General features: G+C 38.2%; 1 protein-coding gene across 17 annotated transcripts in view; it reads left to right on the top strand.

Moving 5' to 3' along the window:
• PRRC2C (proline rich coiled-coil 2C) overlaps positions 1–25845 on the top strand; it is a 72504-nt gene that overhangs the window by 21190 nt on the left and 25469 nt on the right. For 13 of the 17 annotated variants that reach the window (XM_084865963.1, XM_084865966.1, XM_084865959.1 and 10 more), the window contains exons 7-22: positions 988–1070; positions 1648–1781; positions 1861–1948; positions 3428–3569; positions 6541–6594; positions 9417–10044; positions 11551–11720; positions 12154–12400; positions 13382–13592; positions 15267–17513; positions 19346–19554; positions 20922–21076; positions 22036–22819; positions 23236–23321; positions 24357–24542; positions 24679–24930. In XM_084865963.1, the coding sequence (XP_084722089.1) occupies positions 988–1070; positions 1648–1781; positions 1861–1948; positions 3428–3569; positions 6541–6594; positions 9417–10044; positions 11551–11720; positions 12154–12400; positions 13382–13592; positions 15267–17513; positions 19346–19554; positions 20922–21076; positions 22036–22819; positions 23236–23321; positions 24357–24542; positions 24679–24930 (5676 nt within the window). The remainder of the gene's footprint in view (positions 1–987; positions 1071–1647; positions 1782–1860; positions 1949–3427; positions 3570–6540; positions 6595–9416; positions 10045–11550; positions 11721–12153; positions 12401–13381; positions 13593–15266; positions 17514–19345; positions 19555–20921; positions 21077–22035; positions 22820–23235; positions 23322–24356; positions 24543–24678; positions 24931–25845) is intronic. The other 4 variants (XM_084865968.1, XM_084865970.1, XM_084865969.1 and 1 more) reach the window with 1 other exon arrangement.

Consider the following 25845-nt stretch of genomic DNA (forward strand, 5'->3'; position numbering starts at 1 on the left):
TAATAAAAATTAGCATTTTCTTTGATAATGAATATAGGAAACAAATCACAGTACCTGTGATTTTATTATTAATAAGGATCATTGATATTTTCATAATACATTACATTGTTTTAGATATTTCAAAATGTTCTTTATACTCAACATTACTTCATAATATTTATTAGACCCATGGAGAGACCTACTTGATATTTAATGACCTAATAAAGAAGCACATATACTACTATGTGACATTTGGTTTTTTTTTAATATTTAGTATAATTGTCATACTTCACATCTATAGATGGTGCATTTTAAGACATTTTTATTTTTAAAAGTCTATAGAACTTATCAGACTGCCAAAGGAGTCGTGTATGGCACAGAAAAGGTTAATACTGCTTTAGTTCTAAAGTCTTCATTGCTATATCTTCTTTAGCTTTTCATTATGGAATATTTTACACATAAGTAAAAATATAAATAATATTGCAGTGAACCTCTCTCTTCCCATATCTACCATCCATATTTAATGGTTAATTTGTGGTCACTCTTGTCTCCTGTTTCTTACGATCTTGGATTATTAAAGCAAATCCCAGATTTCTCCATTTATAATCTGTCTGCATAGTAACTTGACTCAGAACCCACCTGAGCCTACCCATAGGAAATCTCCAAGGCACTACCTGCCCACTCCCCTTGGGGTATAAACTCTCCCTTATTTTTACCTGAACTTAGTTTCTTCTTATCTGCAAATCTGCCTTCAATTAATTTATCCCTGCATTAGGATCAAGTCTCACTTTTCCTTTCAAGTACTTGAATTTGGTTAAGGCTTTGCTGTTTTCTGCGGTGCATGCGTATCTTTTTTAGTTTTTCCTGTCAGTTCACAATCACTTTTATGTAATTTTGTTAATGGGTAAAAAGTTCTATGCTGTGTGCTGGTTATATTATTATTTGTAAACACTTTGGTGGCAGTAATCTTACAAATGGCATTTATCAATGTTCATTTTCCACATTCAGATGTTTCAACAGTATCCCAGGATGGCATATCCTCCTCTTCATGGCCCCATGAGGTTTCCACCTTCTTTATCTGAAACAAACAAGTAAGACTACTAAATGATTAAAGTCCACAAGATACATGCATATATATGTTCATTAAGATTTTCTGGTGGTTGATTAGATTGTGATAATTGATTCATTTTTCTGTTCTCAAAGTACAATTGCTATACTTGGCTAGCTTTTATAAAACAAAATTATCTTACATAAAATTCTGAAAACTGACAATTATGGCCCTAAATAAAAATCAGTGACACTTGTTTATTATCCCTTCTTCTTCAATGTTGAGGAATTCCCATTCTCTTTTTGTTAATGCTCAGCATCCTCCTAAATGGTGATTTTTGTTAAAGTTCTGTATTTTGAGATTAGTATTAGCCATATTATTCTTTAACATATGTATGCCTTATTTTATACCTTTGACAATTAAAAAACCTTGTCTGCTCTTAAACATCTGCATAAAATTAGTATTATCCTAAATTTATATAATTTCTTCATACGCATGCATTGTATTTTGTATATCGTAGTATATAAAACATTGTTGAATGGAAATGAACTAAATTCCAATCTTTTAATTTAGAATTATTAAAACGTATCCTTTTCTCCTTATAACCTCTCGTTCATTAGAGGCCTTCGAGGAAGAGGCCCACCTCCTTCCTGGGCCTCCGAGCCTGAACGCCCCTCCATCCTCAGTGCGTCAGAACTGAAGGAACTTGATAAATTTGATAATTTAGATGCTGAAGCAGATGAAGGTTGGGCAGGTAAGAGGCAAAATTAGTTAAGCGTTTAAAAATTTTGATCCTTCTAAGCAGTCCTTCTGAGTTTTCTTTATTTTAATAGGTGCCCAGATGGAAGTAGATTATACAGAACAACTGAATTTCAGCGATGATGATGAGCAAGGAAGTAACAGTCCTAAAGAAAACAGCAGGTAAGTTGTTGTGATATCTTTTACAATGAATTGCCAAGATAAGCCTTAAATTTGAGAGGCTTCATTATTAATAGACATTTGTTCTTTATTTATAGACTTTCTGTATTCCATTCCGAGGACTTTTATTGAGTCGGGGTGTGATTAATGAGCCAATTTAAAAAATACAGCCAATCAGTGAATTAAAGTTTTATGTTTTCAAAGAAAGTGCATGTTTTAACAAAGATGCTTAGATAACTGCTATCTAATTGGAGATCTTTTTTTTAAAAAAAATCCTCACCCGAGCATATGTGTATTGTTTTGAGAAGGAGGGAGAAATATCAATCGCTTGCCTCCTGTACACACTCCAACTGAGGATGGAACCCACAGACTTTTGTTGTATAGGACGACATTCTGACCAACTGAGGGATTCAGCCAGGACTAATTGGAGATATTTTGAGAAACAACATTAAGGACCATTTAAAACTTATTACTTGCTTGACCTGATCTATATTTACAAAATTGGAGGAAAATTACCTGGGTTACTACACCAAGACAAGCTACATCAAATCTTTGATTTTTTTTAAGCTTAAAAAGCAGCGTCTTAGAAAATGGGAGCTTTATTTTTTCTTTCTTATAGAATATAGGGGCCTCAGCATCAGGAATATATAGATTATGTGGCATAGCAATTAGACTTTTAAAATACATAGGAGCGTGCTTACACGCATACATTTGTGTAGTTTTTCACTCTGCTATTTCGTGATCAGTTGAGAGATGCTGTGATTTGTTGTGAGTGTTTTTCTTTGTAATTTGATTTATCTTTATCATTAAGTCAAAATAAATTAGAATTCAGTTATTAAGTATCTGTAATATTACTAAATTGCATTTAGTTGAGACTTTGGGTGAGGGGGATGGAAAATGACAGAATTCTCTTCCTTTGCCAGGTTGTGTTGGGTGTGAGTGAGTGATTTTTTTTTTTTTAATCCTCACCTGAGGATATTTTTTCATTGATTTTTAGAGAGAGGGAAAGACAGAGAAGCATCGATGTGAGAAAAACACACAGATTGCTTCCCTCCCGCATAAGCCCTGTCTAAGGTCCGGTCCCAGGCCAGGGAGGAGCCTGCAATCAAGTTCTGTGCCCTTGACTGGAATCAAAACCAGGACCCTTTGGTCCACAGGCCAACGCTCTATCTATTGAGCCAAACTAGCTAGGGCTGTTCACATCTGTTTTTTGACAACACTGTACTTTATATCTTGTGGTGATAACCTGGCCAAGCCCAATCCCCACTACAGTACAGGTATATATAATGGTACTAATTTGTTTATATGTTGAATAAACAAAATAGCACCACTGCATCACAAAACCATCTCTTTAATTCCTTGATAGATTTTTTTCCCTTGAAACCTCTGGAAATATCCTTTTTATGAAAAGAAAGTGCATTTACTTACGGTAAAGTTTGTCTGCCTCACTTTTTTATTTCACTTGTTTTTTTAATTCTTCAGTGAGGATCAAGGTTCCAAAGCTTCTGAAAACACTGAGACTCGAAAAGAAGCAGAAGAGGTGTCCAACAATAAATCATCTCAGCTACCTACCCAGCCATCAGTAGCAAAAGGTCCTTATGGGAAAGGACCGCCATTTAATCAGGTTTGTTGGGCTCAAGGAGATCTTCGTCACTGCAGATACTTTGGATGAATTAACCTTATTAATCAGAGTTAGACAAAGACTTAGGAAACGGAAACTATATATTTTTTTTTCTTGAATAGCTCTAGATCTAAATCATGATTTTATTGTCTATAACAGGAACTGTTAATACAGCAACAGACTTGTATGTAGAAACTAAACTTTTACCTTTTTTTTTCCGTATAATAATTCCGTCATATCGGAGTAGAGGAATAAATTGTTTTGCCCGACTACCATTGCTGAAGGGCTTTATGGTTCAGTGAATACTTTATACACCCTAGTTAGTAGTCATCTGTGAAATTGTACCTTGAGTAGGGAGGTCACACACAGGAACTAGAAACGTCTATTAACTCTAAGCTATTTTGAAGAACATTATTAAAGAAGGGAAGTAAGTATGTGGGCAACAGATACATTTGATCCTACTTCAAAGTAGCAATAGGTTCATTGAGAACTGGGAATAAAAAAGCACTAACTTCCAAAGAGTTCACTTAACTCCACGTATTAGTTGAAGTCATGCAAACAGATAGAGGAACCTGTCCCTTCAGGGCATAAATGTGGGTAGCTAGCAGTGTTTATGAAAGCAAAAGAAAGTCAACAAACTTCAGTTACAGCACACTGATAAACTGCTGCAAGAGAGACTGCACATAGGGAATTCTTAGAGAATATTATGGAAAAGCCTTTACAAAAGACTTGGCATGTGAAGCAAGAATTAGCCAGTAAACACAGGAAAGAGCAATTCCTAGCAATGAGAGCAAGAGTAAGAGCTATGTAAGAACCAGTAATTAGTTTTGTATGCTATAATAGAAGGTTTAAATTTTGTTCTTAAAGCACTGGTTAGTTATTGGAGAATAAATTTGGAAACTCTGAAAAGGAATTTTTCAAGTATTGTGTGTTCTAAAATCCATCTTTTGTGTCACTTTTAACCTACTGGCGTAATGGGAAATGATAATTCCTTTGTGAAAGAATGGAGAAATATATATATACTAGGGATCTGGTGCACAAATTCATATACCAGTGGGGTTTCTCTGCCTGGCCTGCAGGATCGAGCCAAAACCAGCTCTCCGATATCCCCCGAAGGGCCCTGGATTGCAAGAAGGCGCATGCCAGGCCAAGGGACCCCACCAGCACTCAATCTGGGCCTGGAGGGATGCGGGAGGTGGACCAGCTGGGGAGGGACTGCCAGAGAGCTTCTAACCTGTCTCTCTCAGTCCTGATCAGTGGAACCCCAGCAGCAAGCTAACCTACTGGTTGGAACATCTGCTCCCTGGTGGTTGGTGCACATCATAGCAACCAGTCGACTGTCTGCCCCCAGGTGGTCAGTGCACATCATAGCAAGCAGTTGAGCTGCCTTAGCATATCATTAGCATATTATACTTTGATTGTTTGGATGGACAACTGGACACTTAACATATTAGGCTTGTATTATATAGGGTATTTTTTTTATTGTTTAAAGTATTATATATGTCTCCTTTTTATTTCAATTGACACACACCCCTTTTCTCCCTACCCCCACCCCTGGGGCAAGCCCCAGTGTCCCTGTCCATTGGTTATGCTAATAGACATGCATACAAGTCCTTTGGTTGATCTCTAAACCTCTCTCCCTCCCCTGCCCCTTGACTCTGGATCTATTTTTGTTCATTAGTTTATGTTGATCATTATATCCCACATATGAGTGAGATCATGTGATATTTATCTTTCACTGACTGACTTATTTCACTTAGCATAATGTTTTCCAGTTCCATCCATGCTGTTGCAAATGGTAAAAGTTCCTTCTTTTTTATAGCAGCATAGTATTGCATTGTGTAGATGTACCACAGTTTTTTAATCCTCTCATCTGTTGATGGGCACTTAGGCTGTTCCAAATCTTAGCTATTGTAAATTGTGCTGCTCTGAACATAGCGGTGCATATATCCTTTCTGATTGGTGTTTCTGGTTTCTTGGGATATATTCCTAGAAGTGGGATCACTGAGTCAAATGGGAGTTCCATTTTTAGTTTTTTTAGGAAACTCCATACTGTCTTCCACAGTAGCTGTACCAATCTACATTCCCACAAGCAGTACACGAGGTTCCTTTTTCTCCACATCTTCACAAGCACTTACCGTTTGTTGATTTGTTGATGATAGCCATTTTGACAGATGTGAGATGGTACCTCATTGTTGTTTTGCATCTCTCGGATGATTAGTGACTTTGAGCGTGTTTTCATATTTCTCTCGGCCTTCTGTATGTCCTCTTTTGGGGAAGTGTCTATTAAGTCCTTTGCCCATTTTTTAATTGGATTGTTTATCTTCCTTTTGCTAAGTTGTATGAGTTCTCTGTAAATTGTAGAGATTAAACCCTTATCTGAAATAGCATTGGCAAATATGTTCTCCATGCAGTGGGCTTTCTTGTTGTTTTGTTGATGGTTTCTTTTGCTGTGCAGAAACTTTTTGTTTTGATGTAGTCCCATTTTTTTATTTTTTCCTTAATTTCCATTGCCCTAGGAGTGTATCAGTAAAGATATTGCTATGACATATGTCTGATATTTTGTGGCCGAGAAATATTTTACATACCATTTTTTAATATCTAAATTTTTTGTGTGTTTGTGACAATGATGTATGTATTAGCAAGTGAATAGCTATACATTGTATCTGCTTCCAACATGTTTTAGATGTATGTTGTTTTTTTCTTTAGGTAAATCTCAGTTTTAGTTTGCTGTTAGAGAGAAAATCCAGGAAAAGAATTGGGCTTACATAAATAAAAATTTTAAATTAGAGGCATATTTCTAAGTAGCCAAATTACCTGGGCTAGAATTCCAGACTTTATACACTAAAATTCTACTTTTTTGCCAAGTTCTTTTGAGATTCTAACCTTATTGAAATCACAGAATAATTCTATAGAATGTAAAGAAATATTTCCAGTAGATATCTTTCTCTAATTATTTTGTAACAATCCATAGGAACGTGGACCATCTTCTCACCTGCCACCACCCCCAAAGTTGCTTGCACAGCAGGTAAATTTTAACTACATGCTGGCTTATGGTTTATATGTATTTGACTTTGTTTTCAGGATAGATACTGCAGATGTGTTTTATTTATAACTTTTATCAACCTTCTTTATCTTTTAGCTCCTACATGTCTACCTCTTCATCCCTTCCCTTTTCGTTCTCAGCTGAGGAACAAACTCATTTCGCTAGGAAAACTTTTCCCGTTTCAGTGCCCTTCCTGTTCTAACTGCCTTCCTGCTGCCCTTACCTCTTTTCCTTGTTCTCTAGATCCCATCTTCTATCACTTGCCAGTAATATTATCTCTCAAAACATCTTTTAAACCAGGCCTACTTTAACTCTCACCCACCCTTTATCCCCCTTGCATTTCGACTCTTATTTCTCTGTTCTCCTTCATGGCAAAATCATTTCAGTGAGTTATTTATACTTGTCTTCACTTCCTCATAGCTGTTAAATCTCTCCGTCCTTCTTAAAACTCTTTTTTTACTTGCTTTTGAGGCATTATATTATTTTCTTTCCTTTCATCAGTTTGTATTCCTTCTGGGCCTCCTGTACTGGACTTTGAGTGTTGGAGGGCTCAAGGCTGTGTTCTCATTCCCTTTTAGACATCTGGTAATACTATCAACAATTTAAAAGTATATTATAACTCAGTAAGACCCAAGAAAATGATTTGAACATTCACTTGACAAAATAAGGTATACAAGTGGCCAAGAAACACATAATAAGATGCTCGGTATCTTTAGTCACCTGAGAAATGCCAATTAAAACCACAACACATCCCAAATTAAAAAGGCTGATGACACCAAATGCTGGTGAGGATTAGAGCAGCTGACGCTCTCATACATTACTAGTGGGGCTGTGAAACCTTATAATCACTTTGGATGATAAGTGATTTTTGGCAGTTTCTTCTGAAGTGAAACATATACTTACCATATGACTCAGCAATTCCATCCCTAGATGTTTATCCCAGAGAAATGAAAACATACATTTACACAAAGACATAAGGCATAAATGCTGATAGCTGTCTTATTCATAGTTTTAAAAACTAGAAGTGATCCACAAGTCCATGCACAGATAAAATCGTGTGTCTGAGAAGGAGTACTACCCTACCCAGCAGTGGAATGGAGCAAACTTGATGCACTCTGTGATTTCAGCCTGTTATCCTGAGCATAAGAAGTCAGGCACAAAAGAGAATATGCCTTGAAATCCTAGGAAAGGCAAAACTACCCTTTTTTTTCTTTTTTCTTTTTTAAAAAATATATTTTATTGATTTTTTACAGAGAGATAATTAGAAACATCGATGAGAGAGAATCATCGATTAGCTGCCTCTTGCACATCCCCTACTGGGGATGCACCCGCAACCAAGGTACATGCCCTTGACCGGAATCGAACCCGGGACCTTTCAGTCCGCAGGCCAAGGCTCTATCCACTGAGCCAAACCGGTTTCGGCAAAAACTACCCTTTTTGGCCAGCATAGGTCAGAGGCTGGCTGGGGCAGGGTGTGGGCAGAGGAGTGGTGAGAAGGCTCCATGTCTTAATCGGGCAGTAGTATTCAGGTGTGTGCATCACATTTTATGTAAATTATACTTTAGCGAAGTTGTTTTTTTAAAAAAAAAAAAGAAAAAATTTGCTTGTTCTGAGTTTATTGCGTACATTAAAGTAAACAACACCAGGGAATGTTAAGTGGTTTGCCTGAGACAGCACTGTTAGTTAGTAATTTATAGTCTTGTCTTCCTGGAGTTTTGTTTTGTTTTTTAATATTCAGCCCAGTGTTTTCACCAGACCATTATTTTTTAGGATTCTGAGTAGATATATGGCTTTTTAGGTTTCTTCACCCTAGTAGCTTATTAAAATCAGTATTTAAAAAAAAAAAAATAATAATTCCTTAATGTGTCAACCCTTTTTATTTTGCTAGTCTGCATAGTCGCTGGCAGTGATTTTAGACCTTACAGTACTAGTTTTAGAACACATTAACTGAAAATTAAGTCATTAAAACTTAGTCTCCAGGTGATCCTTCTTTGATCCATTTTGGACTCTAGATGGGTCTTTCTGGATTTCTCATTTTGGAGCTAGGACTCTTTCCACTCCTTCTGGGGCCAATTTCTAGGGACTCTTTCTGTAGAGTGGCAGTGCTCTTCCTACTTAGCATCTTCAGCTATCCGCCCTTCCCTGTAGCACTGCCGTCTTCTCGGAGCTCACTTCGTGCCATCATGCATTTTTCTGGACTTTTTCTCCCTCTTTAGACTTCCATCTTCGGCAGTTGTTATTAAAACACACATGCTAGATTTCCTTTGTCTCTAAATTTGGATTCTGAAAGTCATCTTGTGACAGCTTCATTCAACAAATACTGAGGGAGCCTCATGTCCAGACAATACATAGGCACATGCTCAGTAATTATTAGGTGGTTGTCTGGAGAATTAATCTAGATTTAATGTTTTCCCCGTGTTGGTACTTGTTTGCATTTTTTAAATATAAATTTTATTGATTTTTTTCACAGAGAGGAAGGGAGAGGGAGAGTTAGAAACATTGATGAGAAAGAAACATCGATCAGCTGCCTCCTGCACACCCCCTACTGGGGATGTGCTGGCAACCAAGGTACATGCCTTTGACCGGATTCGAACCTGGGACCCTTGTGTTCTCAGGCCAATTCTCTATCCACTGAGCCAAACCAGTTAGGGCAACTTGTTTGCATTTTAATGTAATACGTGTATCGGGAAAATTTCTGACATTTTGTGGAGTTTTTTTCTTTCCTCTCCATGCCTACTTATACACCCCATTTGTCAGAAATAGATTTGTTTCATCTCATTGGATAATTTTTCTGAATGTTTCAGCATCCTCCTCCGGACCGACAAGCAGTTCCTGGAAGACCAGGCCCTTTCCCCCCCAAGCAGCAAGTACCGGATGAAGATGAAATATGGAAGCAAAGAAGAAGGCAGCAGTCAGAACTCTCTGCAGCGGTGGAACGCGCTCGTAAACGGCGTGAAGAGGAAGAGCGGAGGATGGAAGAACAGAGGAAGGCAGCTTGTGCCGAGAAACTGAAACGATTAAATGAGAAGCTGGGCATCGTGGACAAGCAGCCATCTCCAGAAGAAATTAGAGAAAGGGAGCGAGAAAAAGAACGGGAGCGGGAGAAAGAACTTGAAAAAGAACAAGAGCGGGAGCGGGAGAAGGAGAGAGAAAGGGAACGGGAAAGGGAAAGGGAAAGGGAAAAGCAACAGGAGAAGGAGAGAGAACTGGAGAGAGAGCAGGAAAAACAAAGAGAAATGGAGAAGGAAAAAGAGAAAGAACTAGAACAACAGGAAAAGGAAAGAGAACTAGAAGTGCAGAAGCCGAAAGAGCAGGAAAAGGAATGGGAGTTGGAGAAGAAAGAAGGGGAGAAAGTGGAGGAAAAAGTCGATCACAAAGAACCTGCTTTAGAAACTATGGTAGAAAAACCAGAAAGTGAGAGCTGTAATAAAGGTAAATGGTCTTATTTGTTCTTATATACACTTTACAAAATGTTTCACTTTATTCAAAGTCTGATATCTGTATATTTTAATGTGTATAATCTGAATTTAGAAATCTAAAATATAATTTCATGTGTAATTTAAAAAATAAAGTTTGTGGGGTTTGGGGATTTTTTGGGGGGGGGCGGAATTAACTTCTATTGGATGCTTTAATACAGGGGTCCTCAAACTTTTTAAAGTGGGGGCCAGATCACCGTCCCTCAGAGAGTTGGAGGGCTGGACTATATGAACTACTAATTCCTACTGTAACACCTCGGCTGCGTTCACTGCCCAAAAAACCTGGCGGGCCGGATCAGACTCCTCCGCGGGCCGCATGTGGCCCGCGGGCCGTAGTTTGAAGACCCCTGCTTTAATATATTCCCTAATTTTTTTCTTGTGATTAAATACAATGTGACATTAAAGTTAGCATCTTTTGAATTAATTATTTCCCCATGTTGTTAGTTGCACAGTTTAGTAATATTAATACATTTATAATGCTGTGAAACCATCATCACCATCCGTCTCATGAACTCTTCATCTTGCAAAACTGAAACTACCCAGTAAACAATAGCTCCTCATTTTCCTCTCTCCACAGCCTTTGTGACTGGCTAATTTCACTTGGCATACCAACTTCAAGCTTAATCCATATTGTAGCATATTACAAAAATTTCCCTTTTTTTAAGGCTTACGTAGTAATCCATTGTATGTGTATTCCACATTTTCCTTCCATACTCATCTGCTGGGGAGCACTTGGATTGTTTCCGTTTTACATACCTATTTTGAGTAATGCTGCTGTGAATATGAGTGTACAGAAATCTCTTTGAGACCCTGCTTTTATTTCTTTTGAGTTTATATTCATACTCATTTTCTAGAACAAATATGACTATGGTTTTCTTTGGGATGAAAATTTTTCTTTTTGGTATTGTATGGTTCTTCTTTTGTGTAATCATACTTGACACCCTTTACATAGAATAATGATTTATATGTTTGAAGATAGCCAGTGATCACTATGTTGTCATCAGACTTAAATTCATTCTTTTTCTTTATAACTAATAGTCCCTTGATTAAAAAAATTCACTGTTTTATTTTAAGTATAGATGTTTGTATTTTCACGTAAGTTCTTTGGAACTATAAGTAAAATTTGATAGGAACATTAATACTTATTAAACCATTGGAAGATAGGTATTTGAAATGTTTTACTGTCACAGACAATCATACAGATTTTTGTATAGTGAAGCATTTGGACCTGTGATCTCAGTATTTATAAGAGTCCATCTTTGAGGAAATCAAACGTTTTATTAATCTAATGCTACCTCATTGATGGCTATCAATATTAAAATGCAAAACAGTGTTTTGGAGTATTGGGGATGATTTTATCTTCCTTACCTTTTTAAATATATCTAATAATTTCACTTTAGCACAAACATGTGTTTGGTAAGTGTTATAGAAAAATTATTATCTTTTATCTTTTCTTGGGCAGAGGATGACCCGGTTTTCACTAGACAAGACAGCAATCACAGTGAAAAAGAGACCATTCAAGTGGCGCATGAAACAGAACCAGAATCAGGGTCTCAATCCCGGCCTGCTGTTTTATCTGGTTATTTTAAACAGTTTCAGAAGTCTTTACCACCACGATTCCAGCGGCAGCAGGTAACAATAAAAACATTTTATCATATACAATTGAAAAAGTTTATTGCTCAATAGTCTGAGAAATAATTTGACATAAAACCTACAATATATAAAGCACAGTGGTTTTCCTAAAATTATAATATTTCCCGTTTTTAGAATAGTTTGTTTATAGGGGTTTTACCTTGAACTTCTGCCATTCCTTTTTCCTCTGCCTCCTTTATAGACACTACCTCCCTTTTTAGGGAATGGTTTCTGCAGTATAATTAGTAAGTGATTAGTTGCTCAAGTCACGATTCCATATCTTGTTCTTTTGTTTTGCCATCTTTTGTTATTAAGTGTCTTTTAATTCTTTTTCTAGAATTATTCCAAATGTCCTGTTATTTCTGATTTGATTGGTCATATTAATGTTTCATATGGAACTAGACTCTCAAGCTGTGGGACTCTGCTCTTTCAGGAACAGATGAAACAGCAGCAGTGGCAGCAGCAGCAGCAAGGTGTCCTTCCCCAGGCAGTCCCTTCCCAGCCATCTGGGGCTGCTGTCCCTCCTCCTCCACACCGACCTCTGTACCAGCCCATGCAGCCCCACCCTCAGCACTTGGCTTCCATGGGCTTTGATCCAAGGTGGCTCATGATGCAGTCGTACATGGATCCTCGAATGATGTCAGGTAGACCTGCTATGGATATTCCTCCCATTCATCCTGGTGAGTTCAAATCCCCTCTGTTGCATGGCTCACTTGTAGTTGTGCAGGTTCAGAGTTTTTCATTTTTTTCTCTCCTATTTTTAAGCTTAATTCTTTTAAGAACTTTAAAGGGCTGCTAGATTTTTAATCATAAAATTAGATAATTTGCTTTTAGCACAGAGTAGTTAAATGCCAGGCACTAGTAGGACCAAATTACTTCTGCTATTTTCTGTTTTGTAAATGTTATTTTAAGTTTTTAAGCTGGAAAATTAGTTTCATTAACAATATCTATTTGCTACATTGTTTCATTCTTTTGTTGTAGTTTTGTTTTTTTCCATATATTACATATTCCATCTTAGTTTTTCTAATATTTATCAGGCTAACATTTGTTTCTTTGTAGCTTAGCTAAAACCAAAGAATTAGCAGTCTTTCATGGAATCTATTGAAATAAATTCAGACAGCCCATTATCAAACTATTGAGAAAAATTTATAAGTGATAAAAACATGATCAAGAAATCCTATTGTGGTATTGAAATTTTAAAATTTAAAAGGCATAATTTATAGCACATTGATCAGCTAAGATTACTATGATAGATTAATAGTTTTCTATAGGAAATATTTTATCTGAAGTTTTCACTATTGGTGTGATTTTCCTTATATTTCAACACGCATAGAGTTACAGTGCTTATTATCTCATTGTATTTTCTTTCCTATAAGGTAAAATAGGCTGCTATGGTGGTTTTGCTTGCTTTGTTCCTCAGTTCTTAAATCTGTTTATTTAATAGCAGCTATAAAAACCTCACTTAAGGAAAAACATAATTGCCAGTAATCATTTGTTGAGTTCATTAATTTTATGGCAAAAAGTATTTACTTAGCTTGAGTATATCAAGAATACCAAATATCAATTAATAACTTAGATTCTATGTCTCTTAATGCTTCTTGTTTATTTCATTTCTCTCCTTCAAACCTCCAACCCCCATCTTTTTCTGACCTTTTGTGCAGGAATGATTCCTCCTAAGCCTTTGATGAGAAGAGACCAGATGGAAGGCTCAGCCACCAGTTCGGAGTCATTTGAGCATATAGCTCGATCTACAAGAGATCATGCAGTTTCCCTCTCTGAGCCTCGTGTGATGTGGGGGTCAGAGCCCTATCCTCATACAGAGCCTCAGCAGGCCACTGCTCCCAACACAGCAGAAGAACCTGAAGGTGTCAGGTAATCATGAAAACTCTTCATAAACCCAATAGACTATTATGGTGAAACAAATACTGTTTAGCATCTCTGAAGGTCATTCTGATTCAGGATTGAGCCACAAACCTGATAGCCTCCCATTTTGTGTGTATTTCGTTTGGGGCATATTTTCTTTTTTTCTGGCATTTCTGGATTAGGGCTCATTGTAAATTAGTTCTGTACACTCAATTAAATGCTGAAATTCAGTACATGTTAAAATTGGTATGTTTCTACCATTGATAAGGTCCTTGACATATAGTCTTGTAAAGTATTGATGTAATTTTTCCACTAATGAGAAATGGCAGGCATTTAATCATCAATATCTTATAGATGTTTTCTAAGATCAACATAAGACACAATCTAATTCAAAGAAATTTTGAAGTAGCAGACAGTTGGTGGTCTATATAAACTTATACTCATAAAGTTAGAATTTCTGCCTTTCATATGTTATAATTTTTATAATTCTGATTTTTTGGGAAGGATAGACATACTCAAGGTAGTATTGGAATCTAGGTGGAAATTATCAGTCTTAATGGGTTAAAAAGTCATATCAGCACAGTCTAAAGGAATGAACTTTAACGTTTTTAATTGTAGGGAAAACACATAATCTGTTAACAAAATTTTAGGTATATAGTACAATGTTGTACAGTGATGTACAGCAGAGAAGAACTCAAGAACTTAATTCATCTTGCCCAACTGCAGTGTGTACCAGTTTAGTAGCAGCTCTTCATTCCTTGCCCCTTTCAGTCCCTGGCAGTTACCATTCTGCTTTCTGCTTCAATGAATTTGATTACATTATATACTTCATATAAGTGGAATCATTATGTATTTGTCCTTACGTGACTAACTCTTTCACTTAACAAAATGTCCTCATCAGTGTGGTAGCTTATAACAGGATTTTCTTGTTTTGTTTTGTTTTGTTTTGTTTTGTTTTTAATGACTAAATAACATTCCATTATGTATACCAGAGGCCTGGTGCACAAAAATTCATGCACTCAGGAGGTGGGGGCCGGCGTCCCTCAGCCTGGCCTGCACTCTCTTGCAGTCTGGGACAACTCGTGGGATGTCCACCTGTGGGCTTAGGCCCATTACCCAGGGGATTGGGCCTATGATGGCAGTCACACATCCCTCTGGCAGCCCGGGGTCCTCGGGATGTCCAACTGGTGGGTTAGGCCTGCTCCCCATAAGAATTGGGCCTAAGCCACCAGTTGGACATCCTTAGTGTTGCTGAGGAGGCGGAGAGGCTCTAGCCACTGTCTCTGTGCTTGTAGCCTTCAGCCCGACTTGTGGCTGAGCAAGCTCCACCTGTGGGAGCACACTGACCACCAGGGGGCAGCTCCTGCATTAGCTTCTGCCCCCTGGTGATCAGTGTGCATCATAGCCACTGGTCATTCCGCCATTAGGGTCAATTTGCAATTACCCTTTATTACATAGGATACTGTATTTTCTTAATTCATTCATCTGTCAGGGACATTTAAAGTGTTTCTACACTTGGCTATTTTAAATAACATTGCACTAAACTTTATAGGGACATGAAGATACTGCTTATGATTAGGATCCATTGTTTGCTTTAAAATTAGAGGGTTTATTTTGCTATGCACTTACATGTGTGAAATATTTTGTCTTGATGGTTATGCTTTTGAATTCTTTTTATGCTAGGTCTGAAGCCGCGCCGGATAAGGAACCGATCACCGCTGCTTATCCTGTAGGACATAATCAGTTAGAGGCCCATCCAAAGGCAGACTTTGTTAGAGAATCAGGTGAGGCCGAAGTACAGAAGGTTTTAAGCAGGTCTGTGGAAGATGTTAGGCCTCCGCACTCTGACACAATCAGCCAGTCTGCTTGCTTGGATGTACCTGATCAAAAGACTGTATCCACTCCTCAAGAAGAGCGGATTTCATCAGGAGAAAATCAGCCTGCCCGGAAAAGAAGTGTTTCCCATGGATCTAACCATACTCAAAAATCAGAGGAGCAAAGACACGAGACATCTGCAAGCATTCCTAAAGTAACCAGCAGGGGCATTGATTCTAAAGAACCAGCAGAACGGTCAGAGGAAAAACCAAAAAAGGATGGCTTTCTACGATCTTCTGAAGGACCAAAACCAGAAAAACTGTATAAATCTAAATCAGAAACTCGTTGGGGCCCAAGGCCAAGCTCCAGCAGAAGAGAAGAAGGTAATGACAGGCCTGTGAGAAGGTCAGGTCCCATTAAAAAACCTATTCTTAGAGATATGAAAGAGGAACGAGAGCAGAGGAAGGAGAAAGAAGGAGAAAAGGTCACTGAGAAAGTTGTAAAACCGGAAAAAACGGAAAAGAAAGATCCTCTTCCTCCACCCCCGCCACCTGCAGCACCCATTCAGCCACAGGCCGCTCCACCCCCACCTCCAGAGAAACCAGAACCAGAGAAACTTCCTTCAACAGAAACTCCAACTTTGGTGCAAAAGCCACCTCCAGACACTGAGAGGCCTTTAGAACCTGTAAGTAGTGCTGAGGTAGAGCCTGCAACTAAAACCGTAAATCAGACTGTCACAGCACCAACAGTCAAAGAAGAAAAACAACCTGAGAAAGTCGTCAGCAAAGACCCTGTTACAGAGAGGCCTCGATCCGACTTAAGGCCAATAGTTAAAAAAGAACCAACTCAACCTCCTAGGACCTACTGGAAAGAAGCAAGAGATAGAGATTGGTTTCCAGACCAAGGATACAGAGGCCGAGGCCGAGGAGAATATTACTCCAGAGGCCGAAGCTATAGAGGGTCTTACGGAGGGCGGGGCCGTGGTGGCAGAGGGCACCCTCGAGAGTATCCTCAGTACAGGGACACCAAGCCTCGGACCGAGCATGTGCCCCCAGGACCTCCCAGACAGCGAGAGGAAAGTGAAACTCGTAGTGAGAGCTCGGATTTTGAAGTTGTTCCCAAAAGACGGCGACAGCGAGGTTCCGAGACTGACACAGACAGTGAAATGCATGAAAGTGCAAGTGATAAGGATAGTTCAAGCAAAGGAAAACTTCCCAAAAGAGATGAGCGGTCTGAAAACAAAAAACCTATAAAGCCTCAATCTTCTTTCAAGCCTGAAAGTCATGTCCGAGTAGAAAACAGACCTGTAGACAAACCGTACATAAGGGATGATGATAAATCTAAACCAGGTTTCCTGCCTAAAGGAGAGCCCACCAGGCGAGGCAGAGGGGGGACATTCAGACGTGGTGGGAGGGACCCTGGGGGGCGCCCTTCGCGCCCTGCCACCTTACGGAGACCTGCCTATCGGGAAAATCAATGGAACCCAAGGCAGGCAGAAGCTCCTAAACCCGATGATGGAGAGCCACCAAGAAGACACGAGCAGTTTATTCCTATACCAGCTGATAAGCGACCTCCAAAATTTGAGCGAAAATTTGACCCAACTAGAGAGAGGCCCCCCCGAAGGCAGCGTCCTACTCGACCACCCAGGCAAGATAAGCCGCCTCGATTTAGACGGCTCCGAGAGAGGGAGGCGGTCTCAAAACCCAGTGAGGTGGCAGTGCCTACAAATGGCACAGTGAGTAACGTGGCTCAGGAACCAGTTAGTACTGCTGGGGATGTTTCTGGGAATAAGACTCCCGACTTGTCTAATCAGAACTCTTCAGATCAGGCAAACGAAGAATGGGAAACAGCTTCAGAAAGCAGTGATTTCAATGAGAGGCGGGAGAGGGATGAAAAAAAGAATGCTGATTTGAATGTACATGCTATTGTGAAGGCAGGAGAGAACAATTCAGCCCCAAAAAGAGAAATAACAAAGAGAAGTTTTTCTAGTCAGAGACCTGGCGTGGACCGCCAGAATCGTCGTGGCAACGGAGGTCCACCCAAATCCGGGAGGAATTTCTCAGGTCCTAGGAACGAAAGGAGAAGTGGCCCACCATCCAAAAGCGGGAAGCGAGGGTGAGTCCTTTGCTTCACATATAATATCACTCTGTACTGGTTTATAGATGGTGAATGTTGAGCTTAAGGATAAATTATATTTCCCCTCTAACTGCTATCCTACAATAAATGATCTAGCTAGAGAGAAACCCAGAAAGCAAAGTCCTGCCCAACCACCAAGGCCACCACTAACAAATACCAGTTTATTGGATTTTTTTAAAAGTATGTTTCCAAACTGTATTGAACGTAATCTATTCTTTTAAACATTAAAATGTTGGTAGTTACTAATTTCTTTAGTATTAGAAAAAAAATTAAATCTAGTTTTAAATCTAGGCCTGGCTGGTTGCATAGACTTAGCATTTCATCCATCAATGAACATTTTTGCTTTCTAATAATTTAGAAAAAGTTTCAGGGAGATAATGTGACTAGTTGTGTATCTTAAGAATCTGCTTAACAAGAATTTGAACATCCTTTTGTAAGGTCCAAAAGAAAAGGGTAACATATAGTTACAGTAACAATGCAGTTACCATACCTGAACTATTAGAAGTTTGAGTAACTTAAGACAATCTTGTGGGTTTTTGAGCAATGTAGATTTCAACTACTTAGCAAGACTTTAGTGCCTGGTAAATACCAACAATGCTGAACTGCAGAAACGGCAGTTGCACCTTGTAGTTAAAATGAATGTTCTAAGAGTCCCATTTAGAAGACAAGTGTTTATTTTTTCAAATGTTGGAGGTCATGCTTGTGTCAGGCACTTGGTAAGCTTTTACCTTAAGTGATACTATGGGCTATGATGAAAATGAAATTTTAAGCCCACCTTCCCTAGTCTGTTTTCATAGCATATTTATAAAATGAAGCAAAAAATAAAATTTATCTGTTAGGAAACAAAAACTTTAGAAATATATTTGTTTTATGAAGTGAACTGTTTCCATATAAAAGTGTTTTTTTTACATGTTTACATTAATGTATAAATCGGATTAAACTTTAAAAAAAAAAAAAACATGGTATAAACATAGAAAGCTTTTCTAAATTTTCATAGGCTGCTCTCTTGTGGAAAAGATCTAGTAGTGTCATAGCTGGTTGCTCAGTAGTTTGAGCATCAACCTGCAGACTGAAGGGTCCCGGGTTCAATTTCAGTGTGGTTGTGGGCTCGATCCCCCAGTAGGGGGGACATGCAGGAGGCAGCTGATCAGTGATTCTCCCTCATCATTGATGTTTCTCTCCCTCCTCTCTGAAATCAATAAGAAAATATTTTTAAAAAGAAAAAAAAAGATCTCTAGTAGTGAATACTTTATACTAGTGTGGGTAACAGATTTTCTACTATAAAACGTTGCTTAGCTTATTTATTTATTCATTTATTTATTTAAAATATATTTTAATGATTTTTTTTTACAGAGAGGAAGGGAGAGAGATAGAGAGTTAGAAACGTTGATGAGAGAGAAACATCGATCAGCTGCCTCCTGCACATCTCTTACTAGGGATGTGTCCGCAACCAAGGTACATGCCCTTAACTGGAATCCTTCGGTCCACTGGCTGACACTCTATCCACTGAGCCAAACCCTTCACGGCTTAGCTCACTTATTTATAACATGATAGACAAATAGATACATAAGAACCTTTAGGATTCTCTAATTTAATTGCTGGGAAGAACTACCCTAGTAGTCCATCTTCTTTACTGGGAAGCTCAGTTTTAGTGAAGTTGTTCTCAACTAAAACCATTAAGGCTTGTTGGTTTTGAGCTCAAGTCTTCTATCCCACTGTTATTTCTTCTTAGACTAAATTTTACAAATTGCTAGTGAAGGATTCCCCACCCGAGTGTGGAGGTGGTAATATCTCTAATTATTATTTTGTAGGCCATTTGATGACCAGTCTGCAGGCACAACTGGTGTTGATCCTGTCAATGGCAACTCTGCACACCACCAGGAAGGAACACCTAATGGAACAGGACAAAAGAACGCCAAAGATTCTGCAGGGAAGAAAAGAGAAGACCCCAAACCGGGCCCTAAGAAACCCAAAGAGAAAGTAGATGCACTGTCACAGTTTGATCTCAACAATTATGCAAGTACGTCTCAGGTCCTATTTACTTATTTTATTTATTTACCTATCAGTCTTTTTGCTGTATTGAGTTGGATATTATACATAAAAAAAGATCTCAAAGAAGGAGTTGACCTAAACAATAGAAGCTGAATATGAAGCACTAACTGATTTAACTTGAACTAAAATAACAACTGTATACATATGCTGTCTTAAATGAAAGAAATGTTAAACTTCTTTGAGTTGTGACCTTGATGAAATAGGTATCTAAGATATGGTAACTAGAGAATAAATGATAGGATGGGAGGCTGTGTTGCTATGGATACTTTCAGAAAGCTATGGAGTGGTAGGATATCAGATGCAAAGGATGATAAGCAGTAAGAACATGTTTGAATTAGACACTTAGGTGAAAATGAGCTATTTGTCATTCTTTCATATGAGACTGAATGAAATGGGGAGATTTACTAGGTGAAGACCTGATCTATTTTAAATTTTTTAATATTGCTTAATGAATCTAGACTTCTTACACTCATTGGGATATATGATAATTTTAACAAGACAGCCAGAATAATTGTTAGTAGGACAATGAGTGGAGTCATTCATGTGATAGGTTATGATTGTACACATCCATGCCACTTGTTTTTAACCAGTACAATTGAGGACAATGGTCTACATAAAATAGAAGCATTAAGCGTCATAAGATCAGTTTGGCTAGTCACAACTTCACCTAGCAAATGGGCATCTCAGAGCTTACTGTATCCTTTGAAAAAGACCCTTCACCTCTTAAGAAAGGCTAGATGCAAGAGAGGTAAAGTGCTATATAGATGTTTATAGCATAATACAATCTCAGGCTGGGAGAGGAAGAGAGAGGTTAAAGTGATTTGACTGGGTAATAGGGTAATTTTTATTTTAAAAAAGCACATTACTACTGTATTCCTTAAGAAAAACTACATCATTCAAAGCATATAATTTTAGGATTTTTTTTTTTTTTTCCTCCACAGAGCAAGGGAGAAGGAGAAATAGAAACATCGGTGATGAGACAGAATCATTGATGGGCTGACTCTTGCATGGCCCTTACTGGGGCTCAAGTCCACAACTTGGGCTTGTGTCCTAACCAGGGTACAAACTGTGATGTCCTGGTTCATACGGGTCACATTCAGTTACTAAGCCACACTGTCTGGGCAGGACTTTTATTTTTAACCTTGTTTATGAAATCTTTTCAAATCTTAATAATGAATGGACATCTTATGGTGTGGGATATGGATTACACTGTGAATTATAGGAAGAACTAGATCTTTGCCTTGTCTTCCTTTTTTAATCACTACTGGACTGAACATTTCTATGTATCTTTTCTATTGGGGAAAAAATATTTTAAAATATCTTCCATACCCACAGGTGTTGTTATAATTGATGACCATCCCGAAGTAACGGTAGTTGAAGACCCACAGTCAAATTTGAATGATGATGGTTTTACTGAAGTGGTATCCAAAAAACAACAAAAACGTTTACAGGATGAGGAACGCAGGAAGAAGGAAGAACAGATCATACAGGTTCAGTGTTTCAGCTTTTTCCTAGTTATTTAGGTTGTTGCTCAAAACATGTTAGCAAATAATCAAGGTTTCTGTCTACCTGTAAAGTCAAGGCTGGATTTATTATTCACTGTTGAGAATGACTGGGTTTTCACAACTTTAAACTGTTTTAACAACTTTAATATATATTGTAAAAAGATTATAATTACTGTTCAGCTTAGTGTAGTCCTTCTTTACTTTAGTTACATAACAGTGACAGGTACTTATTTGTCACCATTAACATTAAATTCTCTTGGAAACCTAGCAAATGCAACTGTGATGATCTAAAGTTGCAGGTATTTGACTTAGAAAGTTTGAATTGTAGTCTAAATTAGTTCACTTACTTAAACACAGAATGAATAAGTTATTCTATTTAAATCAATCCAAACATCCCTTTTGCTAAATGCTGACACATAAAAATAGTTGAAACCATGAATTGTAGTATAGAGACCTCTAGCAGAGAGAGCTTAAAAACAAGAGACACTATAAAAATTCTACAATATGTGGATAGTAATACTGAGATCAATTGGTCATAATTCTTAGAACTAGATAATTTCAGCACTCATTTGTTAATTATTATCTTTGGGAAGGTAGAAATAGTAGTGTATATATTTTGTGTAGCATAAGTGCCCCAACAATACTCCAAAATGAATGCTTCTATAGCAAACACAGATTAGGTCAATAAGTAGTTTTTTGTCAGATCAGCTTTTCTACCAGGTGAATTTACTGCAGATGAGCTTAATTTTTAAAATTTTTGAAATCTAGAAAAGAGATTGTCACCCTGTGTATTAAGAATCCTATCTAATAAAATGCTCTGTGCAGTATCTATTTTGAATAGTTAAAGGAGCTAAATTAGCAGTAGGTAGCTTTGTTAAAAATCTTTTTAATGAACTGTTACTTTTAACTGTGTTATTGACAATTCTTTTTACCAATTTTTTAAGGTCTGGAACAAAAAGAATGCCAGTGAGAAAGGAAGAAGTCAGACTTCTAAGCTTCCTCCAAGATTTGCCAAAAAACAGGCTACAGGGACCCAGCAAGCCCAGTCTCCAGCTCCAGCCCCATGTCCAACTTCAACCTTGGCTTCAGGTCCAGTTCCGGCCTCAACCTCACCCTCAGCTCCAGTTTTAGTCTCACCCTCAGCCACAGCTGTATCCGCAGCTCCAGTCCTAACTTCAGCTGCCACTCCACTCCCAACTCCCGCCTCAGCTCCTATTCCAACCTCCACCTCAGCTCCAACTTCTTCTTCAGTTCCAGCTCCAACCCCAATCCTTGCCTCAGCTTCAAACCCAACCACTGTCCCCATTCTTGCCTCAGCCTCCATTCCCATTCTTGCTTCAGCCCTACCACCGACTTCAGCAACACCTCCAGCCAGCTCAGCCCCAACAGTACCAGCCAGTTCAGCCCCAACTGTCCCAGCTAGTTCGGCCCCAGTCTCACTCCCAACCCCAGCCCTTGTCACAGTCACAATCCCAGGCCCCACTGCCCCAGCCCAAACTCAGGGACAGACTCACAAACCAGTCCAGAGTCCCCTGCAGAATACAACACAGTCTTCAAAACAGCCACCACCTTCAATTAGATTACCTTCAGCTCAGACACCTAATGGCACAGATTATGTAGCTACAGGAAAATCCATCCAGACCTCACAGTCACATGGCACTCTTACAACTGAATTATGGGATAACAAGGTGGCCCCACCAACTGTGCTGAATGACATCTCTAAGAAATGTAAGTGTGCAACAGAAATGATAGCTTGGGAATGTTGGGGTTTGTTTTTAGTTTTGTTTATATATTCAGTATGGTTTTTTTTTTTTTTTTTTTCTAGCCTTTTCTTTAGTAGGAAGCAGTTACAGTAATCTTAACTTCCTTAAAACCTTTGGTTGTAAGTCAAGGGTGTCATATTTTTAATAGCCGTATTTTATATGCTGATAAAAGCAATTTATACTTTTAACAGTCATATTTTATATGTTGATAAAAGCAATACACAATGTTTGGGGACTTATATTTTGGTATTTAAGAATCTCTGAGTGGTGTGAAAAGTGATTGTTTTATTGTCTAGTTACTATTAAAGAAAAGGTTATGAAGATTGGATTATTAGCCTCTTAATTTTGGTGTTCACATTTCCTGTGGCTTCTTCTCTTCAGTAGGGCCCATTAGTCCACCACAGCCACCTTCTGTCAGTGCCTGGAATAAGCCTCTAACATCGTTTGGATCAGCGACTTCATCAGAGGTAGGAATAGACTTGCTAATGATCTTGGTGGGGTTATTGAGGCAGAGTTTCCTTAAAATAGTTTCTCAAATTTCAGCATGCATCAGAATTCTGTGTTGTCAAGCTCTCTGCTTGCTCATCTTCTATCACTGTTCTTAACTTGCTGTGTTCCAACTGTTCTAGCCTTTTTTATTCTTGACCTTCTACTAGGTGTTTGCTCTGCCAGAAACACTTTCAGTATGACCTCCTAGGGTCTTTCTCCATCTACCAATCTAAAATGGCTTAACCATATTTTAATTTTTGTGTATCACTTATCTGACATTTCAGTTGTCTATTTTCTCTATCCATTATAATGCAAGGTCTGTGAGTTAGATTGTCATGTCTCTACATCAATGCCTAGCACACAGAAAGTGCAACAAAAATGAGTATATTATATTATTTTCACAGCACACTTAGAAGTAGGCAACCCTGGTATTGCTGTTCTTTCCCCCATTCATTCGTCTGTTTATTTCTTGCTGGTAGTGTCTTTGTGTTTGTTGCTTTTACATTTAAGTGATGAAAGAACTTGAGGCTGTGATGACCTAAGATCATACTCATAACACATAAAAATCAGAACTTTAAAAACTTAAGTCTTGCCCTAGCTGGCTTGGCTCGGTGGCTAGAGCATTGGCCTGGGGACCAAAGGGTCCTGGATTCGATTTCAGTCAAGAGCACATGCCCAGGTTATGGGCTCGATCCCCAGTAGGGAGCATGCAAGAGGCAGCCAATCAATGATTCTTTCATTATTGATGTTTCTCTCTCAACCTCTCCCTTCCTCTCTGAAATAAATTTTAAAAACTTAACGTCTTATCCTAGTTTTCATTTTATTAGTTGTTTTCTGATACCTACAAATCATTGTGTTTAAGGGAAGGTTTTCTTAAAACAATCAATAGCAGTTAATATGTAGGTTACTTCAAACTTCCTTCTATAATATTTAAAATGTGTGCAGCTACATAAATCATGTATTCAAATCTGAACACTGTTTGATAGCAAGTTTTTAAATAATTCTCTTACTAGGGAACAAAGAATGGTCAAGAAAGTGGAGTTGAAATTGGAATTGACACAATTCAGTTTGGTGCTCCAGCTTCAAATGGTAATGAAAATGAAATTGTTCCTGTGCTTTCGGAAAAAACTGACAAAATTCCTGAACCTAAAGAGCAACGGCAGAAGCAGCCACGGGCAGGCCCCATCAAAGCCCAGAAGGTAAACACAATTCATACTCCAGGTGTAATTGTATAAAAGCCACTAACATTTATGAAAGCAAAAAGCAGTTTTAAGTTTTGTATTCAATGAATGCCTTTGATCGTGATCATTTTTTGTTTATAAACATTGACTTTAGCTTCCAGATTTGAGTCCAGTAGAAAACAAAGAACATAAGCCTGGTCCCATCGGAAAGGAACGGTCATTAAAAAATAGAAAAGTAAAAGATGCCCAACAGGTGGAGCCAGAAGGACAGGAGAAACCAAGCCCTGCTGCAGTCCGAAGTGTAGACCCCGGGACAGCAAAGGAAACCAAAGCAGCTTCCGAGATGTCTGCTGAAATAGGAACGATGATCTCGGTGGCATCCACAGAATATGCCACTAACGTGAAGGTGAGCGGCATGCGGAGATCCCCAGTTCAGCTGGTGCAAATCGTGTCTAAAACAAAAACCTTACACTTTTTTTTCCCCCTTGAGACATACAGTGCTATAGACTATATGGGTTACTATTTCTAGAGATATTATTTCATGGAGTGCATGTGTGATCTAAAGAAATTCCTTGCAGTAAGTTATTTCTTTTTTTGTGGAAATTCACTCTTAATTCTGTACCATTCGGTTGTTTAAAGTGAAAAATATCTACACAATATTAAGATGCTTTTTGTTTGTGTTTGTATACTTTGATAAAGTTGCTCTCCGTTACTTTTGTTAGTGGAGTTACAGTGGAGCTTTATTTTGCCTACTCATGAGATTTTGAAGTCAGGAAATAAGCAAAGTTAAGTAACTCCAGTATAGCCAATTTTCCCCCCAAGTTTGGAACAGTCACTATTTCATTGGTTGAGCTCCAGAAGAAGTAGTTGACTTGTGCTTAGGGAACCACATTGAATGAAGATGCAAACTTAAAGGAGCTAACACTTGTGAATTTATGTCTGCCATTCCAGGATGTATATTGAGAAGAAAAAGAGATGGAATCTTTCATATTAACTTGAATATTTTTCTGTTAAAAGCTCATGTGATTTAGTTCTAACACATTTAAGGAAGAGTTTTATGATGATAAAGGATAAACAAGAGTTTAATCCTATAATGTAGTGAATTGTGACAGCTAAGATCTTGACATTCACTTATTTACTTTGTTTTATTCTGAAGAGAATAAAAGTCAGAAGTTGCAAGTAATCTATAGATTGTGAGAACCACGCAAAAAATTCTTTTAGGAATCCACAGAAATTAAATCTTTAATACTGATGACAACCTCCTGGAACTATGCAGTGCATTTTAAAAAATGCACAGGATCCAAACAGTAGTGGAAATGTT

Source organism: Pipistrellus hanaki (assembly GCF_964339955.1).
Source record: "Pipistrellus hanaki genome assembly, chromosome: 18".
In the NCBI taxonomy this organism is placed as follows: Eukaryota; Metazoa; Chordata; class Mammalia; order Chiroptera; family Vespertilionidae; genus Pipistrellus; species Pipistrellus hanaki.